Consider the following 18,609-nt stretch of genomic DNA (forward strand, 5'->3'; position numbering starts at 1 on the left):
TCTGAACTCAGTAAAGGGGCAGAAAGAACTTCATGGGCCATATCAGTCAAAATCTTTGATTTCATTTCTTTCTTAGCTGTTTCCCATGCACAGTTGGCCAACAATATTAATTTATTTTCCTTATGACATTGTTGTGGCCCCACTAAGTAAGCTGGGTAGTATAGTGGATGGAGCACTAGACCTAGAGTCAGGATCCCCTGAATTGGAATCTTGCTTTAGACACTAGCCATGTGACCCTGGACAAGTCACTTAGCCTGTAGGTGCCCTGATTTCCCCATCTGTAAAACAAGAATAGCCCCCATTTCACAGAGTTGTTGAGATGATCAAATGATTAACGTATAAAGTAAAGCACTATATAAATGCTGGCTATTGTTATTATTATTATTGTAATGTCAGAGATTGGATGTTAATGGTTTCTTTCATGCCTTTTTTTTTTACCATAAAAATCACCTGATATGACACCCCACCTGGCTAGAATATTTAATTGTACAAAGAAAAACAGTTCAACAGAACCAGCGGTGACAGATTTGCCAGCTCATGGAACATCTGGTGCCCAAATCCTCCTACCTCTGTCTCTCTAGAGAGGGAAGAGGTGGCTTTGGGTATTGGTCCTCTGGAACCAATTATTGCTCATGGCTTTTCATTTTATTTTATTATTTTTCTTTAATAACTCTTACCTCCCATCTTGGAATCAATGTTGTGTATTGGTTCCAAGGCAAAAGAGCAGTAAGATCTAGGCAATGGGGGTTAAGTGACTTGCCCAGGGTCACACAGATGGCCTTTCATTTTAGAGCAGTGGCCTTTTAGCCACCTTTTCCTTTATGTTGCTTTGGCCATTGTGTATGTTGTTTTGCTGATTCTACTTTCTTTCCTCAGCATAAATTCACTTGAGATTTCTCATGTTTCTGTAAATTCTTCATATCCAATATAACTATAACATGAGAGAGTTGAATTGGGTGATATTTAAGGCCCATCCTGGCTCAAAATCCTCTCATTTATTCATGGGGCAGAAACAGTAAAGATGACCCATCATCTCTGGATTCTGGGCGCTTTGGAAGGGATGACATATAGACAGTGTGGTATCATGGACTGAGTGCTGAACTTGAAACCTGGGACTGAGTTCAAATCCTGTTCTGCCTCTTACTACTTTTATGACTTTAAATTTCTTTATCTTTTGAGACCTTAATTTTATCATTGTCAAATGAAGACTTAAGTGATGCTTCAAACTCTAGATGATCCTCCAGAATAAACATACTATGAATTTTTAGGGGCTAGGAGGGCTCAAATGGAGAGGTATGGAGTATTTGAGAAGGGAGGACAGTTCGACAGCTTCTAGTTGGAAGGGGTAGGGTGGGGAATCAGGAGTAGCTTCTGGGAGAAGAGGGTATCTGGGCTAGACCTTGAAGGTACTGAAAGATTTCAACAAGTAGATATGTGGGAAGGAGTGGGGCAATCCATTCTTTGAAGTGGGCAATGGGTATATCAGTGTATGAAGTGGGAGGAAAACTTAGCAGCTCCTATAAGACCTCAGGGACTACCTTGTCCAACCCCTCATTTTACAGATAAGGACCTGAAGCCAAAGGAGGTGACATGACTTACCCAAGGCCCTATAGGTAGTCAGTGTTCAAGGCAAGATTCGAACCTAGAGGCAATGTTCTCTTTTCTGTACCACAATTCAAGGGTAACCCTGGTGAACAGAGAGCACCCCTGACTTTAGTTTCAATCTAGAATATGTCAAGGGAAGGTGTGTGAAATCAAGCTGCAAAGATGGGTTGGAGCCGCAATGTGTGGAGGATCTTAAATGCCAGGCTTGAGGAGTTTCCATTTTATTGGTTAAACAATGGGGAGCCATTGAAGGTGTTTGAGTAGATCAGAAGATATTATTCATGAACTTAGAACATGATTTTTGGCTGTGATGTGAAGGGATAGCTTAGAGAAGAGAGAGACTGGAAGGAGAAAGACTAGTTAGGATCCTATTGAAAGGGTCTAGGCAAGGGGTGATGAGGCCCATATTTAAAGGTAATAGTCATGGCAGCGGCAAAGAAAGGACAGTCAAGAGATTTCACTGAGGTAGAGACAATAGGACTGTGGCAACTGATTGAATGTGGGATGTGATGGAGAAGGAAGACATGATTGGGAAAATTAGTCATTAAAATACATCTCTGCATACTTTCCAGATTCTGGTAGTGTGGCCCAATGGTAAAGCCTGGAGGCAGGAAGACCTGGGTTCAAATTTGGCCTCATACACTTGCTTTCTGTGTGACCCATTAACTCTGCCACTTGAATATGTTAAGGACAAGTCACTTAACTGTGTTTGCCTCAGTTTCCTCATTTGGAAAATGAGCTTGTGAAATAATGGCATACCATCCTAGTATCTGCTAAGAAAAACCCAAATGGACACAACTCAAACAACCCAATAATAAGTATAGTTCATAGATTTAGATCCAGATAGGATTGTGGAGACCATCTAGTTCAACCTACTCTTTTTACAGATGAGGAAACTGAGGTTAAGTGATAGCTCCAAGGGCACACCAGTAGTACATAGCTTCTTAGGAAGTTCTATGGTGGAAAGTGATGCTCTTGTCTCCTCTAGGATTGGAAGAGGGGTTGGAATCGAGATTTTCCTGATTCCAAGGTCCACCTTCTACTCCCTATACCATTTTGCTTGACAAGGACTCTGGGTCATTATTGATTTATGGATATTATTCTACCTGCCTGGAGGTGCATAGAGCACGAGTCCATTGTGCCAAGCCATCCTGGGCGGACTGGAGGATGGACATTCCCAGTGGCCTTCTCTTGGAGGGCTTTTATCCCTGGCAGTTCTTATATAAATCAATCACCACCATTTTCTTACTTGTAGATTGCTGGGAGAAATCTTTTCCCTCTCCTTTAAGTGTTTTTCTTAACTCCCCTCGATTTTCCCAGATGCTTTGGTCAGGAGAGCAGTGTTATTGCAATGTTTTTTTTTGGGGGGGGGGGGCATGTCAGGGATTTGTCTTTGGACCCAGTCTGGAGCAGGCACAAAGGGTTAACCTAATCTGGAAAGCTGATCTGGGGGTTAAGTGGAGCTAGGACACTGATTTGTAACCCCCACTTCTCAGGACACAGCATCTATTCTTGTAAATGTCATCACTTTCTTGGTGCTATCTGGTAATATCTGAGTCATGAGGTGCTGACAAAAATCCAGGGTACTTAGAGTTTAACTTGAAGCATTCTGCTCATTCCTCAGATGCTCTCACTCGCCAGGCCTGCCGTTTAGACAGTAAACATCTAGCTGGAAATGCAGTTCTGTCCTCGGGGTGCTCTCTGCTTACCGTGCTGAGGGGCAGACCCTGGGGTTTGGGTGCCAGGGACTGGGGGCTCCTCACACACCCCAAGTCCTGGTTACTGAGGGAGGCAGGAACAGGCCGCAAAGGGGAGGCCAGGGGAAGGAAGGAAGGAGCCATTTGCTCCAGTCATCCAGCTCTGCATTTAAGCTAGTTTGGCTTCTCCTTCCCCTTGCTGGAGGTAAGAGCCAGATCTCTGTTTTGGGGGCTTCAAAAGGAATTGCTCCCCTCTGCATTGGAAGCTTGGCGACTCCAAGAGGAGGCTGGGAATTTCATGAATTCTTTTCTTTTTGTGTTTACAGCCACACTACAGGATACGAGAACGATAATCACACCACGCCAATCCTCTGTGGGGCCCAGTATAGAATACATACTCACGGTGTCTTTAGAGGAATTCAAGTGAGTATTGTGGAAATGGAAGCCACGTCTCCACCCCTTCTTCTTCTGCAAACAGGCTTTTTGGTTTTTCGCGGAGTATTCACTGGGCATCCCCTAATCTGCTGCTAATTATAGGGCTGCTTTGTTGACAGCAAGAACCCCAATTCTCCAGATAAGCTGGTTTCCTACTCGTCTGCAGGCCAACATAAACTCTATGACTCAAACCAAGATCCTTCCTGCCCCTTCCTTCTCCTTGACTTTCCTTTACCTTGAGAAGCTGGAAGAACTGAGTTTGCATCCAGTGCTACCCATGTTGGGTCTCAGTTTTCTTACCTGTAAAGATGGTGATACTAACACCTGCCTCAGTCTCCAAGGTTTAACACCTATGTGACCATGGACAATGCATAGTTAGGTGGTGCACTGGGTAGAGTGAAGGGTCTGGAGACAGGAAGACCTAAGTTCAAATCTGGCCTCAGATCCTTACTCACAAGTTACTTAACCATGCTTGCCTCAGTTTCTTCATCTGTCAAGTGAGCCGGAAAAGGAAATGGTAAACCATTCTAGTATCCCAAATGGGGTTGAAGAATCAGAAATGATTGAATAATACCAAACAACATTGACCAAGGACAAGTTATGAAATCATAAATTTAGAGCTAGAAGGATCTTCAGGGTTTGTCAGGTCTAAACTCCACCATTTAACAGATGAAGAAACTGAGGTTCCAAGTCCAGCTTTGTATCCAGTAGACTAAACATCTCTCTGACCTCCACTTCCCTCATCTATAAAATAGAGATGATTATATTTACAGCCTCAATTTCACGTCAGGGTCAAATGCTCGGATGTATGGAAAGCACTTTGAGATGTTTAAAATGTCAGATATTCTTTATTCAGGGTTATCTCACTATTGGGCTGGCCCGGCATATTGGTTTCCCCCACAGAGCCACCCTACCAAAGGGCTAGTGTAAAGGAAAGACCACCCCAGGGAGCCACAAATCCAAGGAAAAATAAAAGGCAACAAGTTTCTGAGAAATCAGAGACTTGTTGAAGGCCACCTTCCCAGCTCTCTTCGATGGCCCCCAAATGGACACAGTTAACAAAGGCTGCCACTGTAACTGGCTCCTATTGTTACAATTCATATCACATTGACGATGTTTCTTCAAAGTAACCAGAGCCCAAGATTAGCACTAACTGGAATTGGCCAGGGGGCTGCTGGTAGCACAGCTGAGACATCCTGGTTAATGTTTCCATTGAAGTTTCTTTGTAACAGAACACAGTGATCTCACTTTTCTGGGCCTTCCAGTGGGGTGGGATTGGACGGATGTTACAGATAATCCATTCATCTAATATAGAAAACTCCATATACCATTAGGTTGAATTCAATTCAATATAACCAACATTTAGTAAGCCTCTCTTATGTGCAAGGCACTAGGAAGACCACGGGGAAAAAAAGAAAGGAGAAAGAGAAAGAAAAAGAAAATATGAGAATGAGGAGAGGAAAAGAAAGTAAATGAAAGAAAGAAAAAGAAATGGAGAAAGGAAGGAAGGAGTGAAGGAAGGAAAAACATAGGAAGAGAGTGAGAAAAGAAGGGAGGGAAAAAGAAGGGATAAAGAAAGAAAGGAAGGGAGGAATGAAAGACAAAATGAAGGCAAGGAGGAAGGGAGGGACAGAAAGAAAGAAGGGAGAGAGACAGGGAGGGAGGGAGGATGGAATTCCTGTACTTGAGAAGCTACTTGAATCAGATAATCAGTCAAACATAGAATCAATAGACCATAGATTTAAAGATAAAAGATCCAAATCAATAAGAACTTATTATATCTGTGAGGTACGGTACTGTACTAAGTGCAGGGTATGCAAAGAAAAAAGCCACAATAGTTTCTGTTCTCAAGGAACTTCCATTCTTCTGAGGGGACATGTAAACCATACACGAAAAGTTTTTTCTTTGCAAAATTTAAAACATCATATTATTATTACTTGTGGGGATACCACAAAGAAGTAGAACATAATAGATTTTAAAGCTTTATAGGTCTCAAAGGTAATTTAGTCCAACTCCCTTATTTTATAAATGAGGAACTGAGGCCTTGAAGGGTTAAGAGACATGCCCAAGGCCCTTAAAAGACATGGCCAAGGCCATATAAGCAGTATATATTCTCTGATTTCAAACCAGCCTTCCTCCCATTTTCCCCAAGCTTAATAATTATTAATGGGGGAAGCTGGGTGGCTTAGTAGATTGAGAGCCAGGCCTAGAGATGGGAGGTCCTGGGTTTGAAGCTGGCTTCAGATACTTCCCAACTGTGTGACCCTGGGCAAGTCACTTAACCACCATTACTGCTTTTCTATTGATCCCAAGATGGAAGGTAAGTGTTTAAAAAGCATTATTAATAATTGAATGAAATTATGAATAGCACTATGATATAGTAGGTGCTTAAACCTTTTCCTTGCAAGTTCAAGAATGTCTACCTGAGCTCAAGAAAATTTCAGTAGATTACAAAAACTCTCATAGAAAAAAGTCACCTACACCCTTGATGAAGGGCTTCCTTTTTACAGGTGCAGGAATGGACTGGAATGATCGCTTACATCAGAGGTTGAGATGAGCACCTACCTTAATTCTCAATTAGTGGAGGAATAATGTAGGAGACTGTGGCATAGTGGGAAAAGCCACTGGATTTGATATTAGAAACCAGGGTTTGAATTTTTCAAAAGCTGGCTGCTTAATTACTCCAGGCCTTAGTTTCCCTCATCTATAAAATGAAGGAATTAGGTAATTTGAAACTGAAATTCCTTTTCAGCTCTAAAGCTTGCAGTGCTTTAATCCAAGCATTCTTATTGTGTGTATGTCTGTGTATGTATCATTCCATCCTTTGGCAGTCTGGCAAAGCCTATTGACCCCTTCCCAGAATAATATTTTTCAATGGCCAAAATAAAATACAGAAGATTACAAAGGAAACCAATTATGTTGAAACACAGTTATCAAAATCTATTAAAAAAACAACAAATAAACTCCAGATTCAGAATCCTGATGGCAGTAGAAAAATGGAATATTAAAATTGGAAGAGACTGATGGAGAATCTAGTTGAACCCCTTCATTTTCTAGGGGGTTGTTTTGTCCCAAGATCTTACAGTTTAGTTGTCTTTGGGTTGTTTTTCCATAGAAAATTCTTTTGTAATTCTATCACTGTAAGACATTTATTGCAAATTATGGAAAAGGATAGTATTTGCTTTGACTTCCTTTTGGTCTCCTCCAACCTTCCCTGCTTCATTTCAGTGGCCTGTGGTTAGAACTATAAAGGAGAATTGCAGAATAGCATTGTAGCATGTGAGTCAGTGCTGGAAGAGACTTCAGGGGTCGCCCACTCTAACTCCCTAATTTTACAAATGAATAGAATAACGTTGCCATATTTCTTAATTTTTCTATCAAAATTTATACAATTCAAAATGACATTCATGAAACCTCAACTAGTTGTGCCAAGGTCCTGTGGCAGTCAGTCCTCTGATTTCATCTGGTATGTAACAGTTACATTTCTAACAGTACATGGCAGCCTATGAAAATAATGCAGAAGTCAATATGGTGTAGTGGAAAAAAATACTTTGCTGGATTGAAAGAGAACTGGATCCCAGTTCCAGCTCTGCAACTAATTAGCTGGGTAGCCTAGGTGGCACAGGGACCTGGAGTCAGAAAAACTCATCTCCCTCAGTTCATATCTGGCCTCAGACATTTGCTGTTTGCCTCAGTTTCCTCATCTCTAAAATGAGCTGGAGAAGGAAATGGCAAACCCCGTCAGTATCTTTGCCAGGAAAACCCCAAATGGGAATATGAAAAATGGAACACGACTGAAAAATGAGTCAATTAAGTTCTGAGTCTCCATTGCTCATATAAATAGTCTCTAATATTCCTTTCAGCTCTAGCATTTTAAAATTTAAACTCATTCAGTTTTTAAAAGCCTTCTTTCTGCTAGTACGTATTGGTTCTTTCTAAGGCAGAAGAGCAGTAAGGGCTAAGCAATGGAGTAAGTGACTTGTCTAGGGTCACAGAGTTAAGAAATGTCTGGGGTCAGATTTAAACCCAGACCTGGCTCACTATCCTCTGAGTCATCTAGCTGTCCCTCTCTTCCAGTTTTAACGTTCTATGTTCTATGTTCTAAGGTCTCTTTCATCTCTAGCATTCTATGATCTATAGCTCTAAAACTTTCTGGCTTTCTCTGACATTCCATATCCTAAAGCCTTTCCAAGCATCCCAAGATTCTAACATTTTAAAGCACTGTGTGCATTAAGGACATCATTTATTCATTTATTCACTTATTCATTCATCCATCTTTCTATCAAATTTAACAAACACCAACAATATGCAAAATTCTATACCTGGCATCAAAGGAAATAATTTAGATGTCTCCCTAATGGACAAGGTGATCTTTAGGTGTAGGAGAATCTAGAAAACTGTAGCTTGGTACCTTAGTGTTTGTACCTAGAATAAAGAATCTTGAGAAAACTATATGGTCAATTAAAATAATTTAAGAGATGTATGTATGTATGTAATTGAAGATAGACTAAAATGTTATGATAATCAGGACAAAAAGATATAGTTGGCAGTGGGCAATTGGTCTCACAGTCAGGAAGATCTGAGTTCAAGTCTACCAGCTGTGCTACCCTGGGAAAGTCACATAACCTCTTAGCAAGTCTTTAATATTGTGACAGAGAAGGATATGATATGCAAGAGTAGATGATATTCCTAATGAGAGGAGGAATGAGATCACAGTTTTTAAAAAATGGTCAGACTGAGTATGTTTTATACAAATTCCCTTTCCCTCACCTCCTCTTGTTATTACATCCTGGTGTGAAGGAAAGAGTTCTGGATTTAGAGTTAGGAAAAGCACGAGTTTGAATCTTATTTCTGACACTAGTTGGGTGACCCTGAGCAAGTTACTAAATGATTGAGACTGTTTCTTTGGGATAATCATATCCATTCTTATCTATGCCACAGGGTCATCCTGAGAAACCAGTGGGATGGTATACAGAAGGCACTCTGTAAATCTGGCAGCAAAATAGAAACGTTGGCTATTCTTCGTTGGGGCTTATTTCCCAAAGAAGAATCACGAGGTCCAAGAATTTGAGTAACTATAGTTTTTGGAAGCCATGACTTTTTATGTATGACCTCATGGCCTGCCATGGAGGAGGGGAAGGGCAGGGACTGACGATGCACTGAGAGCTTTCTTAGGCCATCATTTTATCAGTTATTTCTTTTCCTTCCATTCTTTTTTTTTAAATATTATTTTATTTGGTCATTTCCAAACATTATTCATTGGAGACAAAGATTTTCCTTCCATTCTTGGTGTAATTACTGTTCATTTCTTCCCAGGGACAGACCTGGGTATTTTTTTATCTATCCTTTACAATTCTATTCCAAGACAGTCCATCTGACCTGTGGCTTTGCCATTGCAGGATGTCCGGCGAGTGCCTGGGGTAGCCCCTACCATCGTGAGATCGGCCACGGAGACCAATGAGAAACGCCCATTCATGTGCGCCTATCCAGGCTGCAACAAGAGATACTTCAAGCTGTCCCACTTACAGATGCATAGCAGAAAACATACTGGTAAGTCACTCCCATCACCTTTCATCCCATGTTTGACAGCAACGAGTTCCTGCCATAAAGGCTTCTTATGCTGGATTTACTTTTAGAACCGTATTTAGAACCTGAATCCAAATGGGGTTCAGGAATGCTGGGAAGGAAGCAAGGGATTTCTGTAGTGGAAAGTAAGGAATGTTTTGAGAAGTTTAAGGATGGGCTAATGGGGGTGAATGGAAGAATAAAGAGATGACAGTTGGGAGCCTATGAAATCCAACCCCTTACAGATGAGAAAATAGGTCCTGACAGGTTCATTTATATAACTAGTGAGTATCTGAAGTAGGATTTGAACTCAGGTCTCTGAAACTCCAAGTTTTGTGCTTTATTCATTTCTCCATACTGCTGTCAGTTCTAAAATCTCTCCTGGTGGTACTATATCTGAAACATTGTGCTCAGTATTTTAGGAAGACTACCAGTAAGCTAGATAGAGAATGACTGCAGAGGAAACAGGACATTGAAGACTTTCAAGTTTACACCATATGAAAATTAGTTGAAAGAATTAAATATATTTAACCTGGAGAAGACAGAATAAAGGGAAAGGAGAGAGGAGAATGCTAGCTGTTCTCAAATATAAAGACTGACACATGGGCAAGGCTTGTTTAGATTTATTAGGTCTTAGATTTACTCAGTCAAATCTGGGAGCAAAGAGGGGGGAAGTTACAAAGAGGTCAGTTTAGGCCAGATGTGGAGGGCAGTGGCTAGTGTCCTAGTCTTGGAATTAGAAAGAAAAATTCATATCCTGCAGTAGACACTTTCTACTGTCTTACCCTACCTTCCATCTTAGCCTTAATTTGAATACAGAAGAGCAGCAAGGGCTAGGCAATCGGGCTTAAGTGACTTGCCCAGGGTCACACAACTAGAAAGTGTCTGAGGCTAGATTTAAACCCAACTCTTTCCATCTCCAGGCAAGGTAAGCTACTAGCTGCCCTTTAGTCATTTAATTTTAACCTATCTGCCTCAGTTTCCTCATTTGTAAGATAGGATAATAGTGGCACCTGTTTCACAGGTTTGTAAAAACAAACCTTCACCCTATAGTAAGGAACAAATGAAATAACACAAGTGAAGTTCTTTGCAAACCTTAGAGCACTACAGAAATGTTAGCTAATAGTAGTAGGAGCAGCAGCAGCAACAGTAGTAGTCTAGTAGTAGTAAGTCAAAATTTCCTAGCAATTCGTGTTATTTGAAAGTGGAATGTGAGACTTTGGGAGGGTAATTTCCAATCACTGGCAAATCTTGAAGGAAAGGCTAGATGGACACTTGTTGGGGATGCTGGAGAGAAATCTTTTTCAGGTACAAGTTGAATTTGATGACCACTGAGCTTCTTTCCAGCTTTGAGATTCAGTGAGTCTTTGCTTCCAAGGCTACTCTCCATCCCATTAGCCAATTGCTTCTTTGAGGGACCAACATCCTGGCCACAACTGAGGAGTAAAGAAGAAATTAAAAATATCAAAGGAAAATTTTGCCATGCAAGTTGCTAGAAATGTTGAGAGGATCGAGAAGGGTAGAGTGTTTTGGGAAATCTTTTTTAAAAATCCTTTAAAAAAGAGTAGTTACATGACTGCATAGAATAAGCCAGGTGATGAGAATAGATCATATTTTTCCTGGTGATGAGGTCAGTTGAGTCTATTCTATTCATGGCCACAAACACTCCAGGGAGATCACAGATGACTTCCTGGAAGAGGAAGCATTGGCTTAGGTCTGTAAAGATCAAGTAGCAATTTAGTGGGAAAAGAAGGGGAAAGTATTCATAGGAAACAATGCAACCAAAAGAATAGAGGGCACAAGGGCACAATCTGAGTTTGAGAGTCAGAGAGAGATGTTCAGCTTGGCCGAAGTATAACGTGCTTAAAGGGGGGGACAGTGGATAGTATACTGAGTCTGGAGTCAGGAAGACCCAAATTCAAATGTTGCCTCAAATACTTAGTATTTATATGATATTGGGCAAACCATGTAACCTTGGTTTATCCCAGTTTCCACAACAGTAAAATGGGGATTATGCATCTATCTTCTAGTGTTGTTATAATGATCAAATGAGATATTTGCTAAAAAAAAGAAAAAGAAAACACTTGGCACAGTGCCTGGCACATGGTAGCTATAGAAGGTTGATTTTCTTCCCCTTCCCCTTCCCCCTTGTTTTCTTGGATAGAATGTGAAGTTTTTGAGGGCAGATACAATTTTATATGTATCTTTGTACTGCCAGTGCCCAATAGAGTATCTGGCATATAGTGCCTAATAAATGCTTGTTGATTTATTGATTTTCAAGAAAAAAAATGTGTCTGTCTGTGCCTCTGTCTGTCTATCCATCTATCCATCTATCTATCTATCTATCTATCTATCTATCTATCTATCTATCTGTCTGTCTGTCTGTCTGTCTGTCTGTCTGTCTGTCTATCTATCTATCTATCTATCCATCTATCTATCTATCTATATCTATCTGTCTGTCTGTCCGTCCATCCATCCGTCCGTCTGCCCGCCCGTCCGCTGCCCGTCCGTCTGTCTGTCATCTATCTATCTATCTATCTATCTATCTATCTATCTATCTATCCATCCATCTATCTTTCTGTCTATCTCTTTATACATGTATATAGATAGAACATGCATATGCATAACACACATATACATTCATGTACATGTTATATATATACATATACATGTGTATGCACACACATTGAGACAATGTGAAATATGGGGATTGTGAACTGACCTTAAAACCAGGAAATCCTGGATTCAAGTCCAGCCTCTCAAACAGTCCTACTACGTGCCAGACAGGGTGCTAAGCCTCTGACAATACTGGTGATGGAATCCTGGGTCAGTCACTGAACTTCCTCTCAGGGGCTGAGGCAGCTTCTAAACTGTGGAGAAGGTGCTCTCCTGCATTGGAAGAGGGAATTTCCTCATCTGGGAGTTCCTTATGCCAATGAAATCTCAGGTGCTGTCCCTATCTCTGCCCTATAGACCAAGGTGCTATTTTCATCTATTGGCCACTTGGGATGCTACAAAGCAGGGGTTCTTTGACAATTCTCTTCTTTGCCATTGCCTTACACATAGTAGTAGGTGCTTAATAAATGTTTATCAGCTGATTTTGGGGGCTCATGGCCCCCTTTGGTAGTCTGGACTGCCTATGGATACCTTCTCGGAATAAAGTTTTTAAGTAATTGAAGGAAATACTAAATTTTCAGTAGAAGTTAGTGAAATTATAGTAATTTTTTTTTCATTCACATTCACAAACCTCCTGAAATTCATCCACAGGACTTCTGGGTCCCCAAGGTCAGAGCCCCTATTGTAGAGGGAGTCCTGTTTCAGACAAGGGGGGCCAAGATGGGCTTGAAGGTCCAGTTCAGATTCCAAATTCCATGAACCTCTGATTTTGCTACTATTGTTAGCAACTCTGCCCTCCCCCCCAATAATGAATTTAAAATGTTGTGAGGACATTTATAGCCTCCTGGAAAATCATAGGTTCCTCCTTTGAGTCTGAGCCCTGGCCATAGCCTATTCCAACTTTCCACCTCTTAGGCTTGGGAATCCCACAAAGAAGCCAGGAGGACCCTGAGGTCACAGATTTGGCCTGTATAGCTTAGTTCCCAGCATTGAGTGTGACTGATTTTTCTGTGGAGGGGGCTTCACTTGCTGAGGCCAGACCTTGCAAAGCAATTTCACAATCCAGTCATCTGATCTTCCCCATGAAAGAAGAAGCCAGAAATGTTTTGTAAGTTCAACTCCCATTTTGATGGCACTTTAAGGATTTTAAATCAGTTTACCTATATTATCTGATTTGATCTTCACAACAACTCTTTGAGATGGGTGCTATCATTGTTCCCATTTTACAGATTTGGAAATTGAGGCTGAGAGAGATATAGTTATGAAGCATCTGATGCAGGATTCCAGCATGGGTCTTCCTGACTATAAATATAACACTGTTGTAGGAGTGCAATGTATCATGGGGATAGAACACTGGAGACGAGAAGGTCTGGGATAGAATCCTTCTTCAGACACTAGCTGTGTTGTGATCCTAAGCAAATCACTTGATCCCTGTCTCAGTTTTTTGCCCCTAAGGAATGAATACTAAAACTACTTGGTTCAGGGAAGCTAGGTGGCTTGGTGGATAGAATGCCAAGCCTAGAGATGGGAGGTCCAGAGTCCAAATTTGGCCTCAGACACTTCCTAGCTGGGTGACCCTGGGTAAGTCACTTAGCTCCAATTGTCTATCCATTATTGCTCTTTTGCCCAGAACTGATAATTAGTATTGATTCTGAAACAGAAGGTAAGAGTTTTTAAAAAATGCTCCTTGGGTGATGAGACTGATTTTGTTTTCCTTATTCTGCCTTTCCTTATTTGCCCAATTCTTAACACCATGCCTAAAACATAGTGTTTAACAAATGTTTGTCGATGGACTGGCACACAGTAGGTACTCAGTAAATCCTTATTGAATTGAATGAAATCCAATATCTTAGTTTCCCAGAATGCACGACTAGATTTGTCTTTGGTGATATTATGTAAGGATGGTTCCAGAAATGGAGATTTGGTACTTTCCATAAGAGAAGACTTTCTCGTTGGTACTCTCCTATCCCAATGGAGGCAGTTGTTCCGTGTCTCTGTGTTCCCAGAGTCTCACATTAGTCTCTCTCTTTTTAAAACAATATTTTATTTGGTCATTTCAAAACATTGTTCATTGGAGACAAAGATAATTTTCTCCCCCCCCCCCAATAGCCGACTTGGGATTCCACTGGGTATCACATGTGTTCTTGATTTGAACCCACTTCCATGTTGTTGGTATTTGCATTAGACTGTTCATTTAGAGTCTCTCCTCAGACATGTCCCCTCAACCTAAGGGTCCCCTTAACCCCCATTATTTCTCACATGGAATCTGTACTCTTAAAGGGGAGAAGCCCTATCAGTGTGACTTCAAGGACTGTGAACGGCGATTCTCTCGATCGGACCAACTCAAAAGACACCAAAGGAGACACACAGGTTTGTAGGTCCAGCTCTTGCCAGGATGTGAAGATTTTCTTGGCTCTCATCAATGCTGAATGCTGCTTGTTGGAATTAGGTCATGAGTCAGTCTTCTGTTTAGTATTTCCACTAAAGTTTCTCATCTGCTTCAAACAAAGAAAACCAAGATACTATTTTAATCACCCCGGTTTCTCCTCCCAGTCACAGAGTAATAGTCTTATTAGCAGTCATCTGAAAGTTATGAGACAGAGACAGAGAGATGGAAAAGAGGAGGCGAGAGGAGAAAGGGATAGTTTGGAGGAATGGGACATTTGTTATATGTGACTCACTTTCCAAACTGACTCAGAAGATATATTTTCGTTTTTATGGACCTGGGGAGAATCTGAACATTTCTGGTTGGGAAACTAGCTCTCAAGAGACAAGAGGGCTGGTCCAGAGAGCCATTTATTTCCCGAGTTTGGAATAGATAGTGATCCTAATGAGGAGTAGGCATTGGCTCTAATAACTGTTGGAAGTAGCTTTTGGGGGGATGTACTTAGCCTCCCTGCTCTGCTCAGAGGGGTTGCAGTGTGGGACTAGACTCTCTCTATCTGTTTAGGTGTGAAACCATTCCAGTGTAAAACCTGTCAGAGAAAGTTCTCCCGGTCCGACCACCTAAAGACTCACACCAGGACTCATACAGGTAAAACAAGTGCGTAAAACTTTTCTTCACATTTATTTTTTCATTATTTTCTTGATGTATGCAGAATGAAATTGTTTATGATAAGAGGGGGTCCAAATCAAGGCAGGCCTAGCCCAACCCAAGGCAAATGCCAATTCATCAAAATGTTCAAGAAAGGAAGAAAGCAAAGAGGGTGAGACAGAGAGAAGAACCCGTGCTCCCACCCCCATGGCATGTTTAAAAAGAAATGATCTCTGGAGGGGTAGAGGAGAGTCTTGTTCAAAACCAAGTTTTGGCCACGATTTATTTTTTAGAGAAGGATCGGCTTCAATGGAAAAGCAACAGGCCACAAAATCACCAAATGACTTCTCTTTCTTGATCTTACTGAGATCATGCTCTCTATTTTGGGAGAGACGAGCCACCTAAGCTCAGTTTTAGAGATCTTGTAGCCATTCTTGTATTCTTGTAGCCAAGAATGATTTTTGCTGGGCTGATGGAACATGTTTGATAGAACCAAAGAATGTTAGAGCCCTAAAGAACCATTTAGCCCAACACTCTTCTAGAAGAGATGAGTCAACTGAGGTCCAGAGGAGTTTAGTGTCTTTCTCAAAGTCAGATACCTCCTTCTGAGGGGCATCATGGTAGAGTGCAAAGAGTACTGGAATTGGAGCTATGACAGTTCAAATCTTGACTCGGATCCTAGCTGTGTGATGCTAGGCTAGGCTTTATTCCTCTCGGAGACTTAGTTTCCATCCTATGATAAACTGGGGGTAATATTTCAAATACCACATACCATCTTCATAGTTGTTGGCAAGAAAGTATATTCTAAACCATAGAGCCTATTGGAAATAGGAGGGAACAGCAGAGATCAAGGAATCAGATAGTTTTAGAACTAGAAGGATCCGTAAAGACCATTTAATCTTCTCTCCTCTTTTTATAGATGAGGTTGTGAGACTTAGAGAGATAACGTGACTTATCTAAGGTCACAACAGGCCCTAAGACTCAGAGCTAGAACTTGAACCCAAATGTGCTGATTTCCAGCCCAATAGCCTTTCCATACCATGACCCAATGGTCAAGAACATGGATTTTATATGATTTCTTATATTCCATTAGGAGGAATGCTTTTCACAAACCAGTATATATATTTTGTTTTGTTTGCCTATAGAAACAATAATGACAGCACTTCTTTTGGGAAAGGAAGGGAGGGGAATAAGCATTTAAATTGCACCTACTAGGTGCCGGGCACTACACTAAGTGCTTTATACATATTATCTCATTTGATCCTCACAACAACTCTGCGAGGTAGGTGCTGCTATTATCATCCCCATTTTACAGTTGAGGAAAATGAGGCAAATAGAGGTTTAGTGACTTGCCCAGAGTCACACAGCTATTAAGTGTCTGAGGCTGAATTTGAACTCAGCTCTTCCAGAGCTCTCTCCACTGTGTCACCTAGCTGCCCTTACATTAGCATTGTACAGTATGATTCTCATACATGATCTCACACAACCCACGCTACTGCTCTTGGTTGCTCACCTTGAAATACATACTGAGCCTGTTTCTCCCCTCCACAATGGTAGGGAGAGTTAGGATTGGCTTTGGCAGAGATGCTAGGGATAACAGGGTCACAGGACTTAGATTTGGAAGGAGCCTTTAAGATCATTTCGTCTGTCCCCCTCATTTTATGGAAAGTCCAAAGAAGGAAATGATGTCCCTGCAGGCCCAGAAGGTCTCTCCATGCTATTTATTTCCTACGTCACCACATCTGGTATGATGATATGTATTGGAGACTCAGATTGCCCTGATGTAGCACAGAGTTCCCAAGGACAAAATCCAACAGCATGTATACAATATTTCACTTGGCTCCTCTTTGTAAATGTAGAGGGCATTGAAAAATTCTTAGTAAAATTTTAAGCATTAATTGCTGAAAATAATAGCACTAAGATTTTTGGGATACTCTCTCCATTTGGGGAAACTTCTGTAGGTAGCTTTCCCTTTTTCTGGGGGAAACCCCCCAGAAACTTCCATACTCCCATATGGTAGGGAAGAAGTCAGCACAGGAAGAGATGAAAAATAACCCAGATGCCTTTAGAAATTGTACCTGTGCTTGATAATTCAGTTGATAATTTCATTTGAAAATAGCTTCAATCAGTGGGATAGGTGACATAAGCAAAGATTCTTTTTGGGAGCCAAAAAGAATCATTTGCTTTGCTGAGTTTTTCCCACATTAAAAGGGGTATAAAATCGAAACAAAAATTGAAAAAAAAATCTAGCATAGTGATGAATGGTGACCCTTTTCTAGAACTGAATTCCCCTCCTCCTCAACATAATAAAAATTAGCACATCAAATCCATGTCCTGGTGGACAGAAAGAATGATACAACTTTCCCAAAGTGCTTAATTCATCCCCATGAGTAACTATGAAGTTGTATGTAGTTACCATAAGCCTTTTACAAATATGAATCAGATGACTGTTGCCATTAGGAAAGAGTCTAGTTAATATGATGATCCCAGCTGTCTCTTCTATGCCATTCTACATGATTGATTCTGGGCATCTTAGGGCCATTGGTGTCTTTCTAAGATCCAGCAGATAGTCTGTAGAGTGATTTCATGTAGTGTTTTTATCAATCATGAAGCCATATCTATTAGTCTATTTCTGTCAATCCATGTCAAGCCAATTTTTAGAAATTGGAAAATAAAGGACTTTATTGCCCTCAAGTAGCCAACTCTTTGGATGGGCACCATGAGATCTTTTTAGTTGGGAGTTTGGTCTAGAGAGTTTTAGGCAAAGATTGATAAAGCAAGACTTCAACAAAGCAGAACTAACTCAACCAGAACCCTCACTGGGACTTTGCTTTTCTGGATAGGAGAGTCAAGTATCTGCCCAGTCTATATGACTCTTCTTCCTGTATAGGTACCTGTATATTCACCTTTTGACAAAGGGAGACACCAGTGTAATCACATAGGCCAGAGATGGCGAACCTTTTAGAGATGGAATGCCATGCCCCCTCCCCCCAGAGAACAAGTACCAGGTGTATCCTGCCCCCCCCCCCACACACACTTACTCCACACAGGGGAGGGAGAAATTATTCCCATTGGGCTGCTGGGTAGAGGGTTGGGTAAAATGAGGAATGTCCTCAGCAAGTGTAGAGGGTGGAGAAAAGTGACCCGAGAGCCCTGCTCCTCTCCAGCTCAGCCTCCTGTGAGCTGCCCACCATATCCCTTATGTGCTCCCTTTGGGCTGCTGGGAAGAGGGGTGGGTGAAGTGAAAAAATGTTATCAGGCATGGTGGAAAGGGGGAGGGAAGCAGCTCTGCCCAAGTACCTCTGCCTCTCTAGTAACAAACTCTGTGGGGGTGGGGAGGGTGACTACATGCCCACAGAGAGCATTCTGTGTGCCATCTTTGGCAACTGTGCCATAGGTTCACCATCACTGAAATGGGCTATCCATCAGTCATCCCCTTCTCTCTCTCTTTCTCTCTCTCTCTCTGAAACTAACACTGAGGATGGAGCTTTTGAGATGTTTCTATTGCAAAATCACATGCATTTATAAAAAAATATATTCATAAGAGGATCAGTAAAGCAGAAGTGCCTAGGACCCATATCTTCTATTCCTTGCTGTGAAAAGTTTTCAGTTACCAAGAAAACATTCACTGAGGTTCATTATTCTCCACTTACTGAG

The 18,609-nt window shown here is 41.3% G+C and overlaps 1 protein-coding gene across 1 annotated transcript in view; it reads left to right on the forward strand.

The window, feature by feature from the left end:
* The window catches only part of WT1 (WT1 transcription factor), a 64,188-nt gene that overhangs the window by 41,916 nt on the left and 3,663 nt on the right, over positions 1-18,609 (forward strand). Inside the window, exons 9-12 of the mRNA XM_056803788.1 lie at positions 3,629-3,725; positions 9,137-9,287; positions 14,199-14,288; positions 14,869-14,952. Coding sequence (XP_056659766.1) covers positions 3,629-3,725; positions 9,137-9,287; positions 14,199-14,288; positions 14,869-14,952 — 422 coding nt within the window. The remainder of the gene's footprint in view (positions 1-3,628; positions 3,726-9,136; positions 9,288-14,198; positions 14,289-14,868; positions 14,953-18,609) is intronic.

Source organism: Monodelphis domestica, chromosome 6, assembly GCF_027887165.1.
Source record: "Monodelphis domestica isolate mMonDom1 chromosome 6, mMonDom1.pri, whole genome shotgun sequence".
Lineage (NCBI taxonomy): Eukaryota > Metazoa > Chordata > Mammalia > Didelphimorphia > Didelphidae > Monodelphis > Monodelphis domestica.